This window comes from Protopterus annectens, chromosome 12.part0, assembly GCF_019279795.1.
Source record: "Protopterus annectens isolate FY-2018-M chromosome 12.part0, PAN1.0, whole genome shotgun sequence".
Classification (NCBI taxonomy): domain Eukaryota; kingdom Metazoa; phylum Chordata; order Ceratodontiformes; family Protopteridae; genus Protopterus; species Protopterus annectens.
Window position 1 is genome coordinate 235,793,654 of NC_056746.1, and position 19,459 is coordinate 235,813,112.

At 39.6% G+C, this 19,459-nt stretch overlaps 1 protein-coding gene across 1 annotated transcript in view; it reads left to right on the plus strand.

The window, feature by feature from the left end:
• Positions 1-19,459, plus strand: part of LOC122816478 (ADP-ribosylation factor-binding protein GGA1-like) — a 1,452,484-nt gene that overhangs the window by 637,031 nt on the left and 795,994 nt on the right. The window contains exon 7 of the mRNA XM_044089299.1: positions 16,908-16,988. Within this exon, the coding sequence (XP_043945234.1) occupies positions 16,908-16,988 (81 nt within the window). The remainder of the gene's footprint in view (positions 1-16,907; positions 16,989-19,459) is intronic.

The window sequence follows — 19,459 nt, forward strand, 5'->3', positions numbered from 1 at the left end:
GGGAGTTTGTGAGCAGGACAATGGAAGCATTTACATTTCCTGATAAAAGGAATATATATGAGGGATTAGATGTGAAAATTAAAGTGGGTGACCTCCTCTCTGATAATTTCTGTTTGAGCAGAGGACCCAGGCAGAGGTGCCCTCTTTGCCCTTTGTTATTTGTATTATATTTAGAACCACTGGGAAAGAAAATAAGAGACTCAGAAATTTAAGGATATAATTGGTATGGTAGTCAAGAAAAGCTGGCTGTGTTTGTAAATGATAAATATTATTTTATACCTGATAAAGCCAGAAAAAGATATTTTAGTGTTGTGGAATATTTTGAGATAGTTTCAGATCTTTTCAGGATACAAAATGAATGCAGCTAAAACAAAGACAATAGTTCTAAATTATCTACTCACACACGGATTGGTTCAGCAATATCCATATTTATGGGGACATGATAAAATGAAGTACTTAGGAGTATGGATTAAAAAGGATTCTGGTGTGGCAGCTAAGGATATGTGGGAAGAGAGTAAATAAAAGATAATACAAAACTTGAGACATTGGAAGCTCTGTTACATGGATATGGATAGCAAGATACAAGCAGCTAAAATGTTTTTAGTCACTTTAGTTTTATAAACAGGTCAGGCATATTTTTCAACTAGAGTAGAAGTTGTAGATAGCAATTAATAAAGAGCTGATGGATTTTATCTGGGAGGGGAAGACGGCAAGAGTCAAGTGAAGTAAGTTGATTCTTCCAAAAGAACAAGGCAGTTTGGTATTACCTGATTTAAAGGGGTATTTCAGAGCTACACAGTTAAGGCTCCTATACATATCACAAGCAGAAGCCTATAATTCAACGTGGAAAGGAATGATGATGAGGCGTTATAAGAGATCTGGGAACACAGGTTGACACTGTGGTCAGAAAGTCCTTCTATGTGGCACATCTCATTACTAAGGGTTTTGCATCCAGGAAGAAAGAGGTCATTGTCTCCCTGTACTCTTCCCTCATTAGGCCATTGTGTACAATGCCCCATTTGGCATGTACCTCACTAAACCCCTGCAATAACTAGAGAGGCCGCAAAAGTACCTCACAAAGAGGATCCTAGGTCTTAAACATTTGTCCGCTATGGACAGACTAAATGAACTCCAACTATTTTCTGTATTATATCGCCTACTTAGAAGTGATCTCTGCTTGACTTACAAAGCCATGTCTGACCTAGCTCTGTTAGAAATGCTACATCTAAAGAAATCCCAATCCCTCCACACCACACGCTCCAGAGACCTCACCCTCATTACCACAATCAACAGAACATGCTGGAGGGAAGACTGCCCATGCTATGGAATAGACTTCCCATACATTTCAAGCAGAGTACCTCACTGGTCCTCTTCAAGAGAAATCTTGATGAGTGGATGGGAAATAGAAAATTCACCCCAGGGAACACTCCATTGGCTTTACTCGACAGAGGCACTGGGAACTAAGGTCGGGTGGCATGATGCCAGGGTAATTCTGTGGGCTAGGCTTGTAAAGGCCCAAAGGCCATAAGCCTAGTACACACCTATAAACCTATGATGAAACAGGTGGAAAGCTCAAGAAATAAGGAGAGACTGGGATTTTGGATGCAGATCATTTAAAGAGAATACCAATGCAGAATATTATATTCATAGAGTAGAATAAAATATTCTAAGCACTAAGCCAACACAGGTATGGAGAAAAGACATTCTGCTAATAGGGATACAAACAACAGGCACAAGTGGGCTGGAATTTATTGGAGAAAACTGGAAAAGAACCAAGGTATTGGGAGCAAATAATTACAGAGGGAAAGATAATAGAATTGAGAAGAGGCCAAGAATTTATTTGGACTGCAGGCTAGAGACTGCCTTCCCTGCAATGATTGATATCAGAGTATAGGCAAAGAGAAAGAAATAGGGGATCCTAAGTGAAAGACCAGCACTGGTGGAGTTTTTAGCAGAATGTAGAACAGAAGCTGCTGTTAGAAAATGAATAATTAGTAGAACATATAGAATATTGCATGATAATTGTAGGAATCAATCAAAAGAGGTTAGAAAGGATTGAAAAGAGAGATTAGATAAGCAATTCACAAAGAAACAATGGTGATATATATATATATATATATATATATATATATATATATATATATATATATATATGTTTCCCAAATATGCAACAAAATCTAGAAGATTTTGAATCTTTTCTTGGAAGTGTTTACATAGGTATTTTTATATCCCAGTAGACTCCAAAGAAGTTTTCCTCAGGTAGACAGTAAATGTTGGAGGTGTGATAGAGAAGAAAGGGGTAACTTGGAAAATATTTTCTGGGAATGTAATGAGTTGGCAGGTTTTAAAGATGCCCTGCAGACTGTTCTGTCAGAGATACTGGATGAGCAAATTGGTGTAACTAAGGAAATTATTTTTTGAACTATGATACAAATGCAGAATTGCCTAGACATAGTAAGGCCCTGCTGAGTCTAATTATGGTGGCTGCCAAAAAAACAATTACTTGAAAATAGAAATCAAAGTCTAAACCAACTGTACTAGCAGTAGTGAATATAGTAATAGAGATAAAACAGCTGGAACTGGGATCTTTAGAAAAGGGTAGGAGCAAATTACATTGAAAAAAATCATTATTGTGGGAACAATGCATGCAGAGGATGAATGAGGTTTAAAAGAAGGCAGGATTTGAATGAGCTATGCAATGTTTGACTGACAGTGACTGGAGAGATTGTAAGATATGTATAATGTTTGCAGCTAAAATTACGTCAATATGGTCTGTGATGTATAATGTCTGCAACTAAATCTGTATGGTTTGTTTTCATTTATATAAATGTATGATTGCCTATGTCATAAAAGAAAAATCTGTATCTGAAATTTCTTTGGTCTCAGCACCACATCCCTTGTCATTTCAAGTCCTAGTGCTGGAGTTTGTCACAAAGGAAATCAGTTGGTGGAGGTAGCAAATATCCTTAAGTACAGGTATCCCCTTCATCCTCCTTGTTCCAAAGCACCACAGGCACCTTGGACTTCACTTGTGGAGCAGTTTCAGGAGGGATAACAGTGCAAGGTGTGTGGGACAACCAAGGACAGATGCAAGCACATAAATATAAAAGATGCTTGCAATGGTCAAGGCATTGAGCTCTCTGAATCATCTTTGGTCCCTGGGACCTCTTCAGGTTGTCACAGAGAGTAACTCTATAATGTGGTACCTCGACAAGCAATGGCGAAGCAGACTGTACCCCCTTTGCAGGCTAGCCATGTTAGCTTAGAATATAGCTTCACAGCACGCTCTCACTCTACACAATATCCTACATCTAGTCAGTGCAAAGTTGTGTGGCAGACAAGGTGAGAAGGACAAAGACAGACCCTCACAAATGTAAACTAGATCAGGGGGTCTTCCTAGGTTTGGTCTGTCTGTGGGGATTTCCTCATATAGACCTATTTGTCTCCTCTCTGAACAATGAGGTGACAAGATTTTGCTCTAGGACTCCATACAAGAAGGCCTGGATGACAGATGCCTTTTCTCTTCTTTGGACTTGAATGTTCCTGTATGCCTTTCCACTGATATCTAGTGTACTTTGAAGATTCAGAAGGAATCCCCAAGATCATTGTGGTGATTCTCTTCTGGCCCAGGCAGCAGTGGATGTTCTTTGTGTTTCACTGTTGCAGTCCTCACATATGGGTTATCCGGCTCCTGGTAGCCCTCAGTTGGCCTAAATTCCAGAGTCCTTGGTATATGACATCGGTTGCCGCCGGTTGTAAAACTGATGTCAGAACGTCAGGTATAAAGGGAGGCAGCCAACGCCATTTCCCCAGTCTTTCTTGTCATGGAGCCCGAAGCAGATGCAATTCGCACTAGTGCCAGTTGGCCGTTTGCCTTCGTTTTGCTTTCCAACTACTAAGTTGAAGATGCCTTCAGATAAGTACCCCGTTGGGGATCCTCTTTTCTTGCTTTAATGAATGTCAGATAAAGTTAATAACTGCCTTGTCTGTGTAAAACAGATTCCGCACCGTGATTTCCATTCCTATTGTATAACTTGTTTGGGCCTTGAGCACGACGTCCCTGACTGTGATATCTGTGCTTCCTTTAACCCGCGTACCATATGCCGTAAAGCTAAGATTTTGTGTAAGCATTTCGGAGTCTGGCCTAAGTTCATCAGTATGGCTTCTTCTGGCTTCCCGACTTCAGATATACCTAGGAAACGCAAAGACAAGGAACGTGACAGGCCTAGGGTTAAATCTGCTGACAATGCACTGGTGAAATTGGTTGTCAGCAAAGCAGTAGTCAGTGAGGTGCTTTCGCAGCCCCTGCAGTCTGCAGATTTTCAGCCGCAAGCCTCTGTCGAGACCTTTACGGAGTCCTCCATGCCACAGGCTCCTATTTCATCTTCGGACCCTCTGCCTGTTGCCACATCAGATGGGTCCGGAGCCGGTTTGCAGGCACAAGCTTCTGACACCTCTTCTTTTCGACATGAGACCAGAACCAGACTGACTACCTTAGTTCAGACTTCTGCAGTTGCTAGGCCTCCCGAGTCCCTCAGGATTGCTAGTAAACCATTCAGCCACAAACCTACTCACAAGCACGCATCGGCCTCCCCTCCTGTGCCTCAGTCCCAGTCGGTAAAGATGGCTGGTGATCTTTTTTCCCCTGATTAGGGGCTCTCACCCCCCCCCCCCTTCAAAGAAGGCTAGGGAATTATCTCCTGATGTTTTGTCTGTCTCAAATTCTGAAATTTCCAGTATGTCTGCTGGTGAAAAAGAAAATTCTCAACTTTTTTCTGGCTTTGAGGATTCTGATGCTGAGGACTCTATCCCTTCTGCCTCCCCTCCAGAAGATTTTTCCTTAGGGGATACTTTGAATACTCTTAGGGAGCATTTTAAATGGGAATGTCAGGATTTTCCATAGTCTAAGAAAAGAATCAGGAAATTTTTGGATTTGCCACAGCATAAGCCTCTAGCTATACCTCCAGTTTTGGAAGTTGTGGATGATGTTTTCATGGAAAATTCTTTAACTCCTAATTCTGCTCCTCCTGCCCCCAGAAAACCGGGGGTTAGGTATTATAGGGTTTCTGAATCTCATCAATTCCTTTTTAAAAACCCCACTGCTGGTCCAGAAATTATTTCTCAAGGCCCCAAGGGTGTTAGGGCTACTAATGCTAAAAACCCTGTACCTTCTGATAAGGAGTCTAGGGCCTTGGACAGGTGGGGTAAAAAAGTCTATACCTCTGCAACTCTTGCTATTATATCCATGAATTGTCTTTTTCACGTGCTTAAGTATCAACAGCATACTTTGGAGGCTATTAAGGCTAAACTTGGAGATATTCCTTCCATGACTGAGAACAAAGATTTACAAGACTCACTGAATTCTGCCACTTTAGTTAATAAGCATTCACTTCATTGTGGTTTTGACACTTTGGAAGCTTCCTGCAGAGCAGCAGCCACTGGTTCTGTTATTAGAAGGCATGCTTGGCTCAGGGAGCAACCTCTTTCTGAACCTGTTAAGTCTAAATTGCTGGATGTTCCTTTGCATAAGGACAGTCTTTTTGGTAATAAGGCGGAGGATAAGGCAAAATCTATGCAAGCTGTAAAAGATTTCCTTCAGGTTCAGCCTCCTCGGTTTAGCAGGCATTATCCTTCCAAGAATTGGTCTTTCCCTGATACTGGCAAGCAGAGTCGCTCTAGGCCTAGGGGTTTCAGATCTTCCAGAGGGCAGGCTTCTGCCCCTCAAAGGGCTAAACAATGGCATTCTTCTTCTGCTAAATCAGGGAGTTCTAAGCCAGCTTCCCAAAGCGAACATTCTCAATGACTCCGGCCTTCTTGTGCCTACCTCTGCGGGCCCTGGGTTTCCTTTGGGGGGAAGGTTAGCCAGGTTCGCAAAGATATGGTCTACCATCACAGATGACAAATGGATGCTCAGTATAGTAAACCAAGGTTACAAGTTTTACTTTTACACCTTCCCTGTTTTACAAGGGTACCTAGACATACCCAGAACTCTCAGGGCAGAGGTAGAAACTCATATTTCTTCCTTACTGACTATGGGGACTATAGAGCCAGTTCCTGCAAATCAGACAGGCCTAGGTTTTTATTCAAGACTTTTTCTGGTACACAAGAAGGGGGCACCTGGCGCCCTATTCTGGTTCTGTCTATTCTAAACACTTTTCTAGTCATTCCCAAATTCAAGATGCTCACCCTTCAACAGTTACTACCAATGCTGGGCAAGGATTTATGGCTGGTAACTTTGGATCTCAAGGAGGCTTATTTGCACGTCCCAATAAGGGAAAATTGCAGTTCCTTCGGTTTAGGGCTGGGGAGCAACACTTTCAATTCTCTGCATTGCCCTTTGGCTTATCTACTGCTCCTTCCCATGGACACATCTCTCAGTTTATGCAGTCCCTCCTCTGCCTCTTCTTCCCAGAGTGCTGCTAAAGATAAGGGATGAAAACCCAAAGGCTATCCTGATAGCTCCAGATTGGCCCAGGCAGCATTGGTATTCCCTCTTGCGCAGCCTTTCACAGGCTCAGCCTTGTCATCTTCCCCTGGTACCAGATCTGTTGGTTCAGGGAGGGAGAAAGTTCCTTCATCCTCATCTTCAAACTCTGCATGTAACTGCCTGGCTAATACTTTAAATCTTTCCCAACAGGTGATTGAAGTTCTTCATGAGGCCAGGAGGCCTAGCACCAGAAAATCCTATGCAGATAAATGGAAGACATTTTGCTCTTGGATGCTGGCTAAAGGAGAAGACTCTTCTCATTATTATCTTTCCCTCATTCTTGACTACCTAGCAGGACTGCTTAATGGTGGACTTTCCTTTTCTTCAGTCAAAATTCACGCTTCAGTAATTTCAGCTCATTGTTCTTTTGAGCAACCCATTTTTTCTCACCCCTTGATGAAACAGTTCCTGAGGGGAGCTAGTAATCTTATACCTCCCAGAAGAGCTCCTACTCCTGCTTGGGATCTTAATTTTGTCCTGGAAAAACTAACTCTGCCTCCCATTGAACCAGCTGCCTCTGCAGATTTGAAGTTTCTATCCCAGAAGACTGCTTTCCTTTTAGCTATTACTTCAGCCAGAAGGGTATCTGAGCTGCAAACCTTAATGGCAGTAGAACCTTTTATTATTTTTCACTCAGATCAAGTTTCTCTGAGAACTAATCCCTCCTTCATGCCTAAGGTGGTTTCCAGTTTAACCCTTAACCAGTCTATTCACCTGCCTACATTTTTCAACAATCCCCAAAATAAAGGGGAAAATATTCTGCACTCTCTTGATGTGCATGGACAGTTGAGATTTTACTTAGACAGGACTAAATCCTTTTGAAAATCTGAACAGTTGTTGGTTAGTTTTGCTCCTGGGGGCTCAGGGTAAAGCTATTTCAAAACAAACCATCTCCAAATGGATTGCTCATTGTATTCACTTTTGTTACCTGCAGCATGGGAAGGTTCCCCCTCAGGGTATTAGGACCCATTCTACGAGAGCAGCCTGTACCTCTGTAGCCTTTCTGAGAGGTGTGCCTACTAAGAACATTCTAGAAGCAGCTACTTGGTCTTCTGTCCATACTTCAGCAAAGCATTACAATCTAGCTTTGTTTTCTAAATCCAGGGCTGGTTTTGCCTCTGCAGTTTTGCAGGGCCTTCTTACCAACCCTTAATCTGTGATCCTTCCTCCCCACTTTGTCTTTTTCCTGGGCTTTGGGAATCAACCCAAGTGTGCTGACTGCAACAGTGAAACACAAAGAACATAGTACAGTTGTGTACACTTACCATAAATGTAGATGTTTGATCTTCTTTTGGATATGGCCAAAGGCAATTACCACAAGCTTTCTCACAGAGTGGATCCACTCAGACTCAGATAAAGTTAGGAATGTTGACTCACCCTGAAACCAATCATCTTCAGCGTGGATGATGAGCTCTAATTTCCTGTAGGCACTTGGTAACTGAGGGTGTGCAGCAGGTACTAATGGAAACAAGAAAGCCTGCTACTAGAAAATCATACATTAACAAATGGAAAATGTTTTCTAGTTGGTTCCAGCAACAACATAACCAGCACCCATTCAGGGCTTGTCATTTTCTGGTTCTGCAATATTTGTGTGAGTTGTTATCCTGTGGTCTTTTTTACTCATCCATCAAGGTTCATTTATTGGTCATTTCAGCATGTGTGTTTATGGATCTTCCTCTGTCAATGCATTCCAGTGTCAGAATGTTTTTGAAAGGGGATTGCATAAGAGACCACCAAGAAAACCAGTGCCCCCTCCTTGAGATCTTAATTTTTGTGTTGGAGAAGCTAACAATCACCCATCCTTCAGATGAGATGTTAAACTGAGGCCCCATTGTCTAAGTAGGTGGTAGTTCAGGTTGATTTAAAAGATCCCATAGCAAGTATTGAAGAGAGAAGGGGGAAGTTCGCTGATATCCTGGCCAAATTTCCCCTACTAGTATAAACACCTCTTTGCGTCTCTCCTGAAAATAGGGTATTAGCCTAGAGGGACTAATCTCATCAACAAAGGATGGATAAATAAATAATTAAATACATAAAATAAAATAACTAAATAAATAAACACTTGCTCCATTTGAACCAGCTGGTCTAGATAACTATAGGATCTTAACATGAAAAACAATTTTAATGATTGCTCTGACCTCTGAAAGAAGGGTATCAGATTTGCAAGCGCTTAAGTTGAATAATTCCTATCTCATTTTCTGCAGAAACCTTTTTTCTTTGAGAACTAATCCTTCTTTTATGCCTAAAGTGGTATCCAAGTTTACTTTAAGCCAAATTATCCATTGCCACGTTTTCTTTCCTGAACCTAAAAACAAGAGATAAAGGGTACTCTCTACCTGGATGTCCTCAGACAACTCTAGTATTATCTTAACAGAAATAAATCTTTCAAATTTTTAGATCAATTGTTCATTTCTTATGAAGGTAAGAAGGGACAACCTGTGTTAAAGCAGACTGTTTCCAAGTGGTTGGCTAACCCTTTTGATATACTTACCACAACAAAACTATTCCAGGCAGGGACAAGGCCCAATCTGCCAGGGCTTTGGCTTTAACTTTGGCTTTTTAGAAAGGGCTGATTTCTAGACATATTCATGTATGTACATACTTTTACAAGGCACTATAAGCTTGATTCCTTCTCTAGGTTTAGATCAGGCTTTGCTAGGACCAATCTCCAGGGGCTCCTGGACTTTTTTCCTTCCATCTCACAAATGTAGTAAGCTAGGGTAATCTATCCACATAGCTAAAGCTACTGCAGCAGTGAGCTAGGGTAATCTATCCACATAGCTAAAGCTACTGCAGCAGTGATCAGTTGTATAAGTAAACTTACCATGACAGTAGATGTTCAAATGATCAGTGTTGTAGTAGCCACTCCCTTCCTCTGTCCCCTTAATGTTTTTGGTGTGTTGTTTATGCCAGGATGTAGACATTTTTTTTGTTATTTCTAACATTGTCCTTTCAGGACTCAGCCTCCCTGTCTCTGTTGGCATGAAAGGTGAAAAGGGCTTGGCACACAAACCTGTCTTTTTAGTCAGCTCATCTCGAGCTGCCTAATTGTTTGGGCACATGGAAGGTGCCCTGAAGCTTTGGAAGCTTGCCAGCTGTTATATCCTATGTAGAATGTAACCCATGTAGCTAAGGCTAAGGCTACTGCAGCAGTGATCATTCAAACATCTGCTGTTATGGTAAGTTTGCTTACACAACTGTACTTTTTCAGTTATGTCCCCAAGCTTTGCTGATCTTTCTTTATCTGGCTTCTTGTCCAAATTATCCAATAGTTTTGCCTAAAGTGCTTTGTCCTTTCTAAGATATGATCATTGTAACAGCACACAGCACCCAGATAGCGCCTTGCTTCATATCTTTACACAAGGGGAATGGCATGATCTTTTCTGTTGATAAATTTCTGTTCCTGTGCCCATTAGTATTTCCTGCTGCCTTGTTGCTGCTTTGTCACAATTGTTACTTCCCTTTAGGCAGTCATGTTTGACTATTCCTGATTCCTTTTTTTATTCATTTTTGTGCTACTTCACCTTCATTTATGTAATCCTTGGATAATTTCTAGTTTTTATTTGCATTTCTGCATTGTATTTACACTACTGCTGTACTTTTGAGCATTCGGCCAGGCTTGTCAAATTTCTCGTCATCTTTTCTATGAATTTTTATGTATCATTCCTTTTGCAAAATTGTCCTTGATCTGCACTTCTGCATTTGCTGTCTCCAAATTGGAGCATAGTTAGGATTTTTGGAACTTTTTATATGAGCTATCAGACTGTTGCCCACCCTGGGGTAAAATTTCAGATTTGCACAACAAACTTCTTCTCTACTTCTTCCATCAACATAACTGCCCCTTTTTCTGTGGTACATTTATTTCAGATATAGAACTGAAGATGTAACACATTCTAAAATAAATATAAGTTGTAATTAGACAGAAGGATAATGAAGATAAGTCACTCTGGACACATTTATTGTTTTTTTTTTCTGACCCATCCTTACCCTTTTAATTTCACCTATGTCTGAAGCTGGAACATTTAATCCTATTGTAATGGACAAAATATTAATTTATAGAATACTGTTGATATATGCATCTCTTAACATCAGATGAGCTATACAAATTTTTACAGAAACAATGCATGGGATTATAAAACAATGAAAATAATTGTACAAACAGTAAAAGTCAAATACATTCTAGTTTTGACAAACATACACATGCGTGTGTGTATACAGAAAAATACATACACACACAATATAAGACATGATAGGACACACACACACACACACACACACACACACACACACACACACACACACACACACACACACACACACACACACAACAGGAGTGGGTCTATCCACTGTAAAGTTTCCCAGTTTACGTAGGATCTCCCCATCCAGTAAGGCACCTCACTGCTCTCTCTTTGTAGATCTGCTGTGCAAAATGCTCGAACAGTCTCCTGATACTGTTACCTTTAAAGAAGGAGCAGACGATGTACATTCAGCATGTGGGTGTATGGTGCATTGACTGGTGATAGGCGTCACTGAGCAAGTGTGTGGGGACATACTTCTGCATAAGATTAAGGTGCAGTGGCCCCCATCTGTGACATGGGCCACAAGTGCCCCCACCCAGGGGCACGATTAGGCCATTACAAAAAACATGTGCTTGCCAGGATGCCGGTGAAAGGCATAAGCTACCCTCTTGGCTGTCTGAATGATGATCACTTCTGGATGGCTACCAACCCTGTGCTGTAATGGGTATTTTCCCCATGTTTGGTAACAAATAGGCTAAATCTGATCAAGGGAAGCTTTACAGTCAGTAGACATTAGGCAAAAAGAATACCAAATAGGGCTGTTTTTAACCATTTTTTTTACTTGTTTACATGGTTTGTGTCTATTTTGTTATTAAAGATTGCATAGTTCTACTTTTTACATGCTATTGAGTAAGTTTACACCTATAAATACCTAGGTGCTCTTGAGTAGAGCCTTATATTTAATGCACATACATTAAAGTTCTCCCACAGCTTAGGCTGTCCTTGTCTCCTTTCATCCAACACCGAGTTTTGCTAAATCATTCTTAGTCTGAAACTGGAATATTACTTTTTTCTTATTACTTTAGACAACTCTAAGAACTAAAGTATCCTTTGGAAAGTCTTGAACAAAATTTGATGCTTTATTAACCTGCCACATCCACTCACATAACACTCCGACCTACTGCTTTCCACTAATTATTTCCTAATAATCTTAATCTTCTTTCTTTATGCTACAACTATTTACAAATTATTTTTTCTCAAGTTTTGCCCGCTCTTGACTCACCTCTTTTCTCCCACAAACAATCTTTACTCACTGTGTAACTCTCATAATAGTGTAGTTTCTTTATAGAGACCTCCCTTCACTCTGAATTGTACTGAATGGGCATTTCATCATTTAACTCCTACCTCATTTGTAACTCTTCACCATTTCCTTTTGGAAGCAGGCACTGAAAGTACACTACTCTTTTATTTTATCCTGGCCAATTGGCCCCAATGGCTCATCTTCCTCATCTCTTTAGTCCAGTCATTCATCTGAGGTGAGAGACAGGTCCAGTCATACTCAAGGCTGGATGAGAGCCCTGTGGTGTATTTGTTCCCAGAACAGAGAGCTTCATGGGCCCATTTGTTCCTCAGAGGCAGCGATCAGGTAGAAGGGAACAAGCTATACTACCAGTCTGCAGACGGCACAGTGGTGCAGCGATTGCATTGTCGTCTCACAGCAAGGGGTTCTCTGGTTCGATTCTCAGCTGGCGTGCCTTCTGTGCAGAGTCTGCATGTCCTCCCTGCATTCGTGTGGCTTTCCTCTGGGTGCTCCAGTTTTCTCCCACATTACAAAGACATGCGTCTGGAGCATTTCTCCCTGGACCTCCTCTGAAAATTGTCTCATTCCAAGTCAGACTTTCCCGGTAAACAAATGTTAAATAAAAATTAAATAAATAAATCTTTTTAGGCCTATCTTTCACCTATGGCAGCTGGTAAGCAGATTAGTGCCACAGATCACTAGACTCTGAAAAATTAGACCTTCTCATACCTCTCAGCTTGTTTCCTGATGTGATGTCCATGTGCTGTCCTGACATCATAGTTATGTCCCTGCAATGCCTCAGCCGTTCAGCTGAGAGCAGTAGTGCAGAGGACCCACTACCTCCTTCCCCAAAGAATGAGCAAAATGACACTGACTGCTCACTCCCATCCTCCACACCCAAGCCTTACATGCCCTAAACTTATAAGTGAACTCAGATTATATGGGATATACACTCAGTCTTCTTTCGGCTTTTTCCAGTTAGGGGTTGCCACAGCGGAATTCCGGTCCGCTAATGATTGGCAGTGGATTTGTACGGTTCCGAGGTGCCAGCCCGATGCCCAACCTTCAAAGAAGGCACACCCATTCACACATGCACCTACCTGCATGTCTTTAAATGTCACTCGACCACAGGGAGGACATGCAGACTCCACACAGAAGGCACTCTAGCCGAGAATCAAACCAGAGAACCTCTTATATGGGATATACACTATTTTGATGAAATTCAGTGCCACCAGTTCACTAAACCACCTTAGATTTTATAGTCTTTAAATTATTTTTCACACCATAGGTTTTTTTACACTTCTTTTACATTTTGTCTGTTTTTTCTATATTGGTATGTATTTTATATGTTTAGGGGGTATTCATTAACTTAACTTTTAGTGCACATTGTTAAGAGAAATCAGAAATATAGCGAGGGTGAGACAAAGGGGGCAGCTGCCCGTGACTCAGGATGTTAGGGGGTGTGATTGGGAGATGGCGAGTGATTGATAGGTAGTGCAGTACCTACATTCATTTCACAGAAATGCACTTCAGCATTTCATTTGTATGTGTAGATAGTAACTTGTAGCAAGCAGTTTGCTACAGTACTTAAAAGCAGAAACAAGTTTTGTATGTTAAAGTTATGAGTCACAGGTGTGGAAGAATGAAGCTTTATTTATTTATTTTTTGCTCTGCAACATACTTTATGCTGAGGGTCTTGATGAATGGGAATGAACCTGGTTTGGATAGATTGGGGAGCTGCACCAGATACTAGATGAGCCCACTATAGCTGTGCAATCAATAGTGCAATGAGTTTCATCATGCATGGAGAGAGTGATTTAGAGACACATATTGCAGTCATGTTACTGGGGAAGTAGTGCAGTATGCATTATATGCAAATAACTGCATGATATTATGCAAATGAGTGTGAACATGCTAATGTGTGTTATCTCATATGCAAATGACAAAATTACGCATGGTGGAGCAATTCAGTGACATATAGAATTAACACAAGAACATCAGGATTTTCTGCTTTTGGAACCATTGTCCACTATATTGTATATTGTTTCCATCCATGTCACAGAGGAGGCTCTGTCAGCAGCTGACATACCATCACTGCTATGGCCAGGGCATTGACAACTGTTATTTTTTTGGACAGGGACTTCGTATGGGAGTTAGTAGCCATATGGCTGTTCTTACATGGAAACAACAGGGATGTGTGTAATGGCTGTCCTACTGGACAGTGTTTAAAAACAAAAAGAATTGCTTTGTTTTTGTTTTGTAAAGTTATAGATGTTAAGCACAGGTTAAGGTTTGTGTAGCATTATCCATCTTTGGTATAAGGGCCTTTTAGCATCTGACAAGGGACAGATTAGGAGTATCACAGGTGTCGGTCTCATGAATTAAATACTAGCTCCATGATGTGATGCTACAGCATGCAAAGGAGCTTGTATAGTTTTGACGGGACAGCAGGAAAGAGAATCCCCCTGCTCACACTGTTCTTATAACAGCTATGAGGCTCTTCAATGCTTTTGTAAACATGCATGCCTAGACCAATGTAAAATAGTCTGCTTCCCATGTTGTCTTTCTGGCCTGAATGCAAGTCACCATCAACCTATGAAAGTAAAAGTATAGTGGTAAAATAACAAAAGAAAAAAAAATTAAACTTGGCATTGAAAAATATGTGTAAGACCACAGCATTGCATTAAATAATGCGGACAAATTAGAGCAATGTGGCTCAAAGCTGATTAGGTATGCATGTGGACCAGCACAACACTGACATGCTAGGAAGTAGGTTGCATGGTAAATGATCACAGTCATGTTAATGGCAGTCATCATGCAACTGCAATGTGGTGCTATGGGTAGTGACTTGGTCGATGTGAGAGGCACGAGAAAGTGGCAGGCCTGGTAGTAGGCCTTGTTTAGTTTAAGTCTAGTGGCTGCCAAAAAAGCAATTACTAGATAACAGAACTCAAAGTCTAAACGAACTGTATTTGAAGTAGTGAATATTATAACATAGATAAAGTAATTGGAAGTGAGCTCTTTAGAAAATGATAGGAGCAAATTACATAGAAAAAATGAAATTGTAGGAACAACGCATACAGAATAATGTTTTGCAGGAGGAGTGAGGTTTAAGGGAAGGCAGGGATTAAGCAATTTATGCAATATGGGATTGATGGTAATTGTATAAAATAGTGTTTGTAACTGAACATGTTAACGTGGTTTCCTTTCTTTCATATAAGTGTATGGTTGCCTATGTCCTAAGTGATATTCAATAAACGTGTTAAAAATATAAGAAATTAATTGGAATAGTGTTTGGTAAAATGGAAGAAGTAAGGAAATAGTGGGAGGCAGTGTTTGAAAAATTAAAAAAAAAATAAAAGGAATAAGTGCTTTCTGGAAAAGATTATATATATTTATATATTTATATATATATATATATATATATATATATATATATATATATATATATATATATATCACACACACGTCCAAGTAAAACGAAAGCGAAATAATGCAGTTAGTTTTTAGTGTCATATGGGGGTCAAGAGTAAACCCAGTAAAATGGTGATTCTATACCTGGAAGAAGAAAAAGGAGGGTTAAGATTAATGCATCCTATTGTGTATATAGCATCTTTGCACTTATACTGGGTGTTGACATGTAGAAAGACAGACAAAATAGCTTGATTGCAAAATAGTTTGCAGTTAATTATGGTTATTTTAGATAAAATGAAAACAGGAAAAAAAAAGGAAAAAAGTTTATGTATGAAGAAGTCAAAGAATACCAGAAAAAACTGCAATGGAAACTAAATACAGAAGAATTAGAAAAATAGGAAAGAATGGTATCATAATGTGATAAATAATTTTTGTTGTATTACCCATTGAGAAGGATTGGGAAATGAGGTAGTTTAGGTTAAAAGGAAAAGAAAGTCAAGATTTTGGTGTGTTATGGAGACTATCGATTAACAAATTACCTGTAAAAGGAAGTATGTTATGTGAGAGAATGTGTGCTAGACTGTGTATGCATTACAGTGAAATAGAAGCGGCAGAACATGTTTTTTGGATGTGAAAGGACAAAGAAAGTTTGGGATTGAGTATGTAAAGAAAATATTCTTAAAAGCATGAAAAAGGCAGAAGGTGTGAACATAAATATGATTTTGTGTCAACATTATGGGAAAGAATATGATGGTATGAGGGAAATAATTGATACAATAATGTTTTGGGTGAAAAGGGAAATCTGAAATGAAAGATTAAAAGAAGTTTTGTTTAATAAAATATAGACTCTTGCGGACATTTTGTAGAAGATAAAATTTTGGTTATGGAAAAAAAGGGTTGGGAATAATTAATTAAGTTTTGTATTTTGGTGTCTTGAGAAGGCGTTATATTGCTTCATATTTATATTGTATATATTAAAAATATTATAAATATTTTAAATACTTTAAATGTTGTGCAAATATTGAAATTGTTGTAAAAGTAATGTAAGATTATGTAAATGGCATATGTGGGTTATCCAAATAAAAAACTCTTTTTGCTAAGTCCTCAGGGAACTTTTACATTGACCTGAGCTACCATCACCTCACACAGATGGGACCTTACCTTTGTTTAACAACTCAGCCTTTTTATGCACTATAATCCATATTTAGTTTGTCAGGGGATAAACCAAGATATGCATCTATCAGGATGTGCTACCTGTATCAGTACCATAAGCATTTCAGTTTTTACTCCAATGTTTTGGCTTCATGCAAAGAAAAAAATCCTCTGCTTGAACAGGACATTATAGTAAAACAAATGTATTTCTTTTCAGTGGCTTGCATTAATGTGTTGCATATTTTTTGTAGTTTTGCAATTTTTTGCTGTAGTAGCATTTTTTCCCAGATGACACAGAGGGATGCATAGTTTGCATTGCTGTTCCACTTCTTTATGGTGGCATTCAGTGATGTTGTACTCCATGTGCAGCTTGTGTTCCCAGTCCTTCTGTTTTGGCATTGTTTTTTAAATATATGTAGGCGTTCTTAGTGCTTTTTATTGTTCAGCTGGAAAATTGATTATTTTAATGTAACTTCTATAAAAAAATTGCTTGTGTTCAGCTGTTGGACTCACATTTTATTTTCCTTTCTGGTAGCTTTTATCCCGACTTCTGAGCAGTGGAGATCTAGAGGATCTGCAGAATGCAAACCGACTCATCAAAAGCCTTGTTCAGGAGGTAAATTGTGAGACTTTAAAACAAGTTATTTTATTTTCTGATCAGTTTAGTAAACTGTATAGAATGTCTTGAATGTAGCAAATGCACAGATAACCTAGATTTGAGAATGCACTTGCAAATTATGCTTGATAACTGAAGTTAACTGGAGTTTTGCTGATGAAAATTGTTGCCCATATAAAATGACAGGATGTGTGTTATATTCATGTTAATGTGATGAACTACAAGGCTTATGCCTGATGCACAAACCACTGGAAGCTTGGAGATATTGTCCCATCGTTAAATAGCTTATACAATTCCCTATGGTTTTAAAAGTGGTCATTTGTAACAAGTTTTATGTCTTGTATAAAGATAATGGTTTTAACTAGGCCATTATGCTAGGAAAGTGGCCAGTTGAAATGCATTACTAGCTAAGATTCTGTTTGTTTAACTGGAGATGGTGCTAGGTATCAACTTTGCAGAATGGTGCTATAGTTGTGTAGAATATTGGAAAAGGAACGGTGTTGTAGCCATGGGTTTCTAACTACTGGGCAACATAACTGTGAAGAAAATACTCATTTGCCATGCAGTTATACAAAGCCTTCTGCCATGTTCTTCATGGATCAGCACCACTCACACAGTGAGGACAGCTGTATTAAAAACAGCAGTCATACAGTTTGCAAAGTGTTCTATTGTTATTATTATTATTATTATTATTATTATATTATTATTATTATTATTATTATTAATAGAATAAAATAATAAACAATGATGAAGATCTTCATATAGGGTTGTTACCCAATTCCATGAAGATCATTTGACTTTCTTCTTGCTCTCACCAAAGTGTTATTTTTGTAATGACATAAATAAGCTTCTTTGATTGCAATACATGCAATAGTGCCTTGGATGAGATTTGCGAAATACAAAATGATGCAAAAGAGAAAGGTTGTACTCGATGCCTTGTATATAAATGTAACACAAAAGAATCTGACTGGCACATGTTCCACCATTAATAATGGATGTCTCGGAAGATTTTATTTACCTGACATTAACTTTTTCCCAGTATCTCTTCACTTCTTCTACAGTTATACCATGAAATTTATAGTGTAGTACTTTCCTCATAAACATGTGTAGCTACATTTGCGTCATGGTACATGAAGCCTTGACCATGATTCATTCAACATGGGCACTGGAAGAGATGAATAGGGAGTGAGAATGAAGTAGCGTCTGCATGCCTGTACTAGAAGAGAAGGTTGGCAGTGCGTGTTCCAAGATGTGTATTGTGCTTACAATCCCAGGAAGTCCTGAGATGGACAAGAAATGTTTACCTTCAAGAGACGGATGAGGCTGGGACAAGTACCATCACTCACATGGTGAGTCAGGAGCCATCCCAAAGCTCCATTGCATATGCAACCTTTAGGACCTTGCAGGCATATATAGACTATGGTTAGCTTAGAGTTTTAATGAGAAAACATTATGATGCTTGCCTGGGCAACAGCCTTGCCACAGCTATGCCCGTACCTCACAAAAGGGCATAAATGGTAACAATGACTTTTAGAAAAGAAGAAAAAGAAAAACAAATGCCTGTTTTGTATCCGGACATGACACATCATGCCCATACCTCACTGTGTATCTGGGTGTGTGGTAATATCTGAACTATGCACACCTGCTGCTTACTGCATACCTGTATAATTGTATGCACATGTGTATGTGTTTCTGAAGATATGTACTGTCTGGATGCACAGAAAATTATGGCTCTGGCCTAACAAACTGCTTCCTGTAGTCAAGAGTTTGATTCACTCAACCTCCATTTGCTTATTGTGATACTCTGAGCAAATCACTTTACCAAACAGTTCTCTATAACCTCCTCATGTGCTTTAACACACTCCAACCCTGTACTTTAGCTCAGTTAACACACTTTCTCTAATAATACCATTTCAAAACACACAGTCATACAACACACATGCGCACATGTAAGCATAATGCTAAAGCAACCCCCTTACCTTGGCCTTACTCTAGCCCTCACCCAAGAACACTCGCACACACAAACACAGAGGGTTGGGGGTTGGCATAGTGGTTTGCATGCTTACTTCACAGACACAAAGTACAAGGTTGGGTTCTCATCTTAGGGTGCCTTCTTGGTCTTGGTTAGGAGTGTAATAGTCTGCAAACTGCTTGACTAATATCTACCTGTAAACCTTGATCCTTTTTACTCCTTATCTCAAAAAAGTTTCCTGTCCCTGGAATACAAAAATATTGGAGATGTGTGAAAGTCCTGTGGTTTTAGGGTTGAAAGTTGGCATAACGGTTAACGTATTTACCTTACAAACACAAAGTACGGAGTTTGAGTTTCACCCTTGGGCAATATGGCTAGGCTTAAAAAGGCTTCCATGGGTCATTAATCTAACAATTAACTATGAACATATGAAGACTCACTCACTCACTCACTCACTCACTCACTCACTCACTCACTCACTCACTCACTCACTCACTCA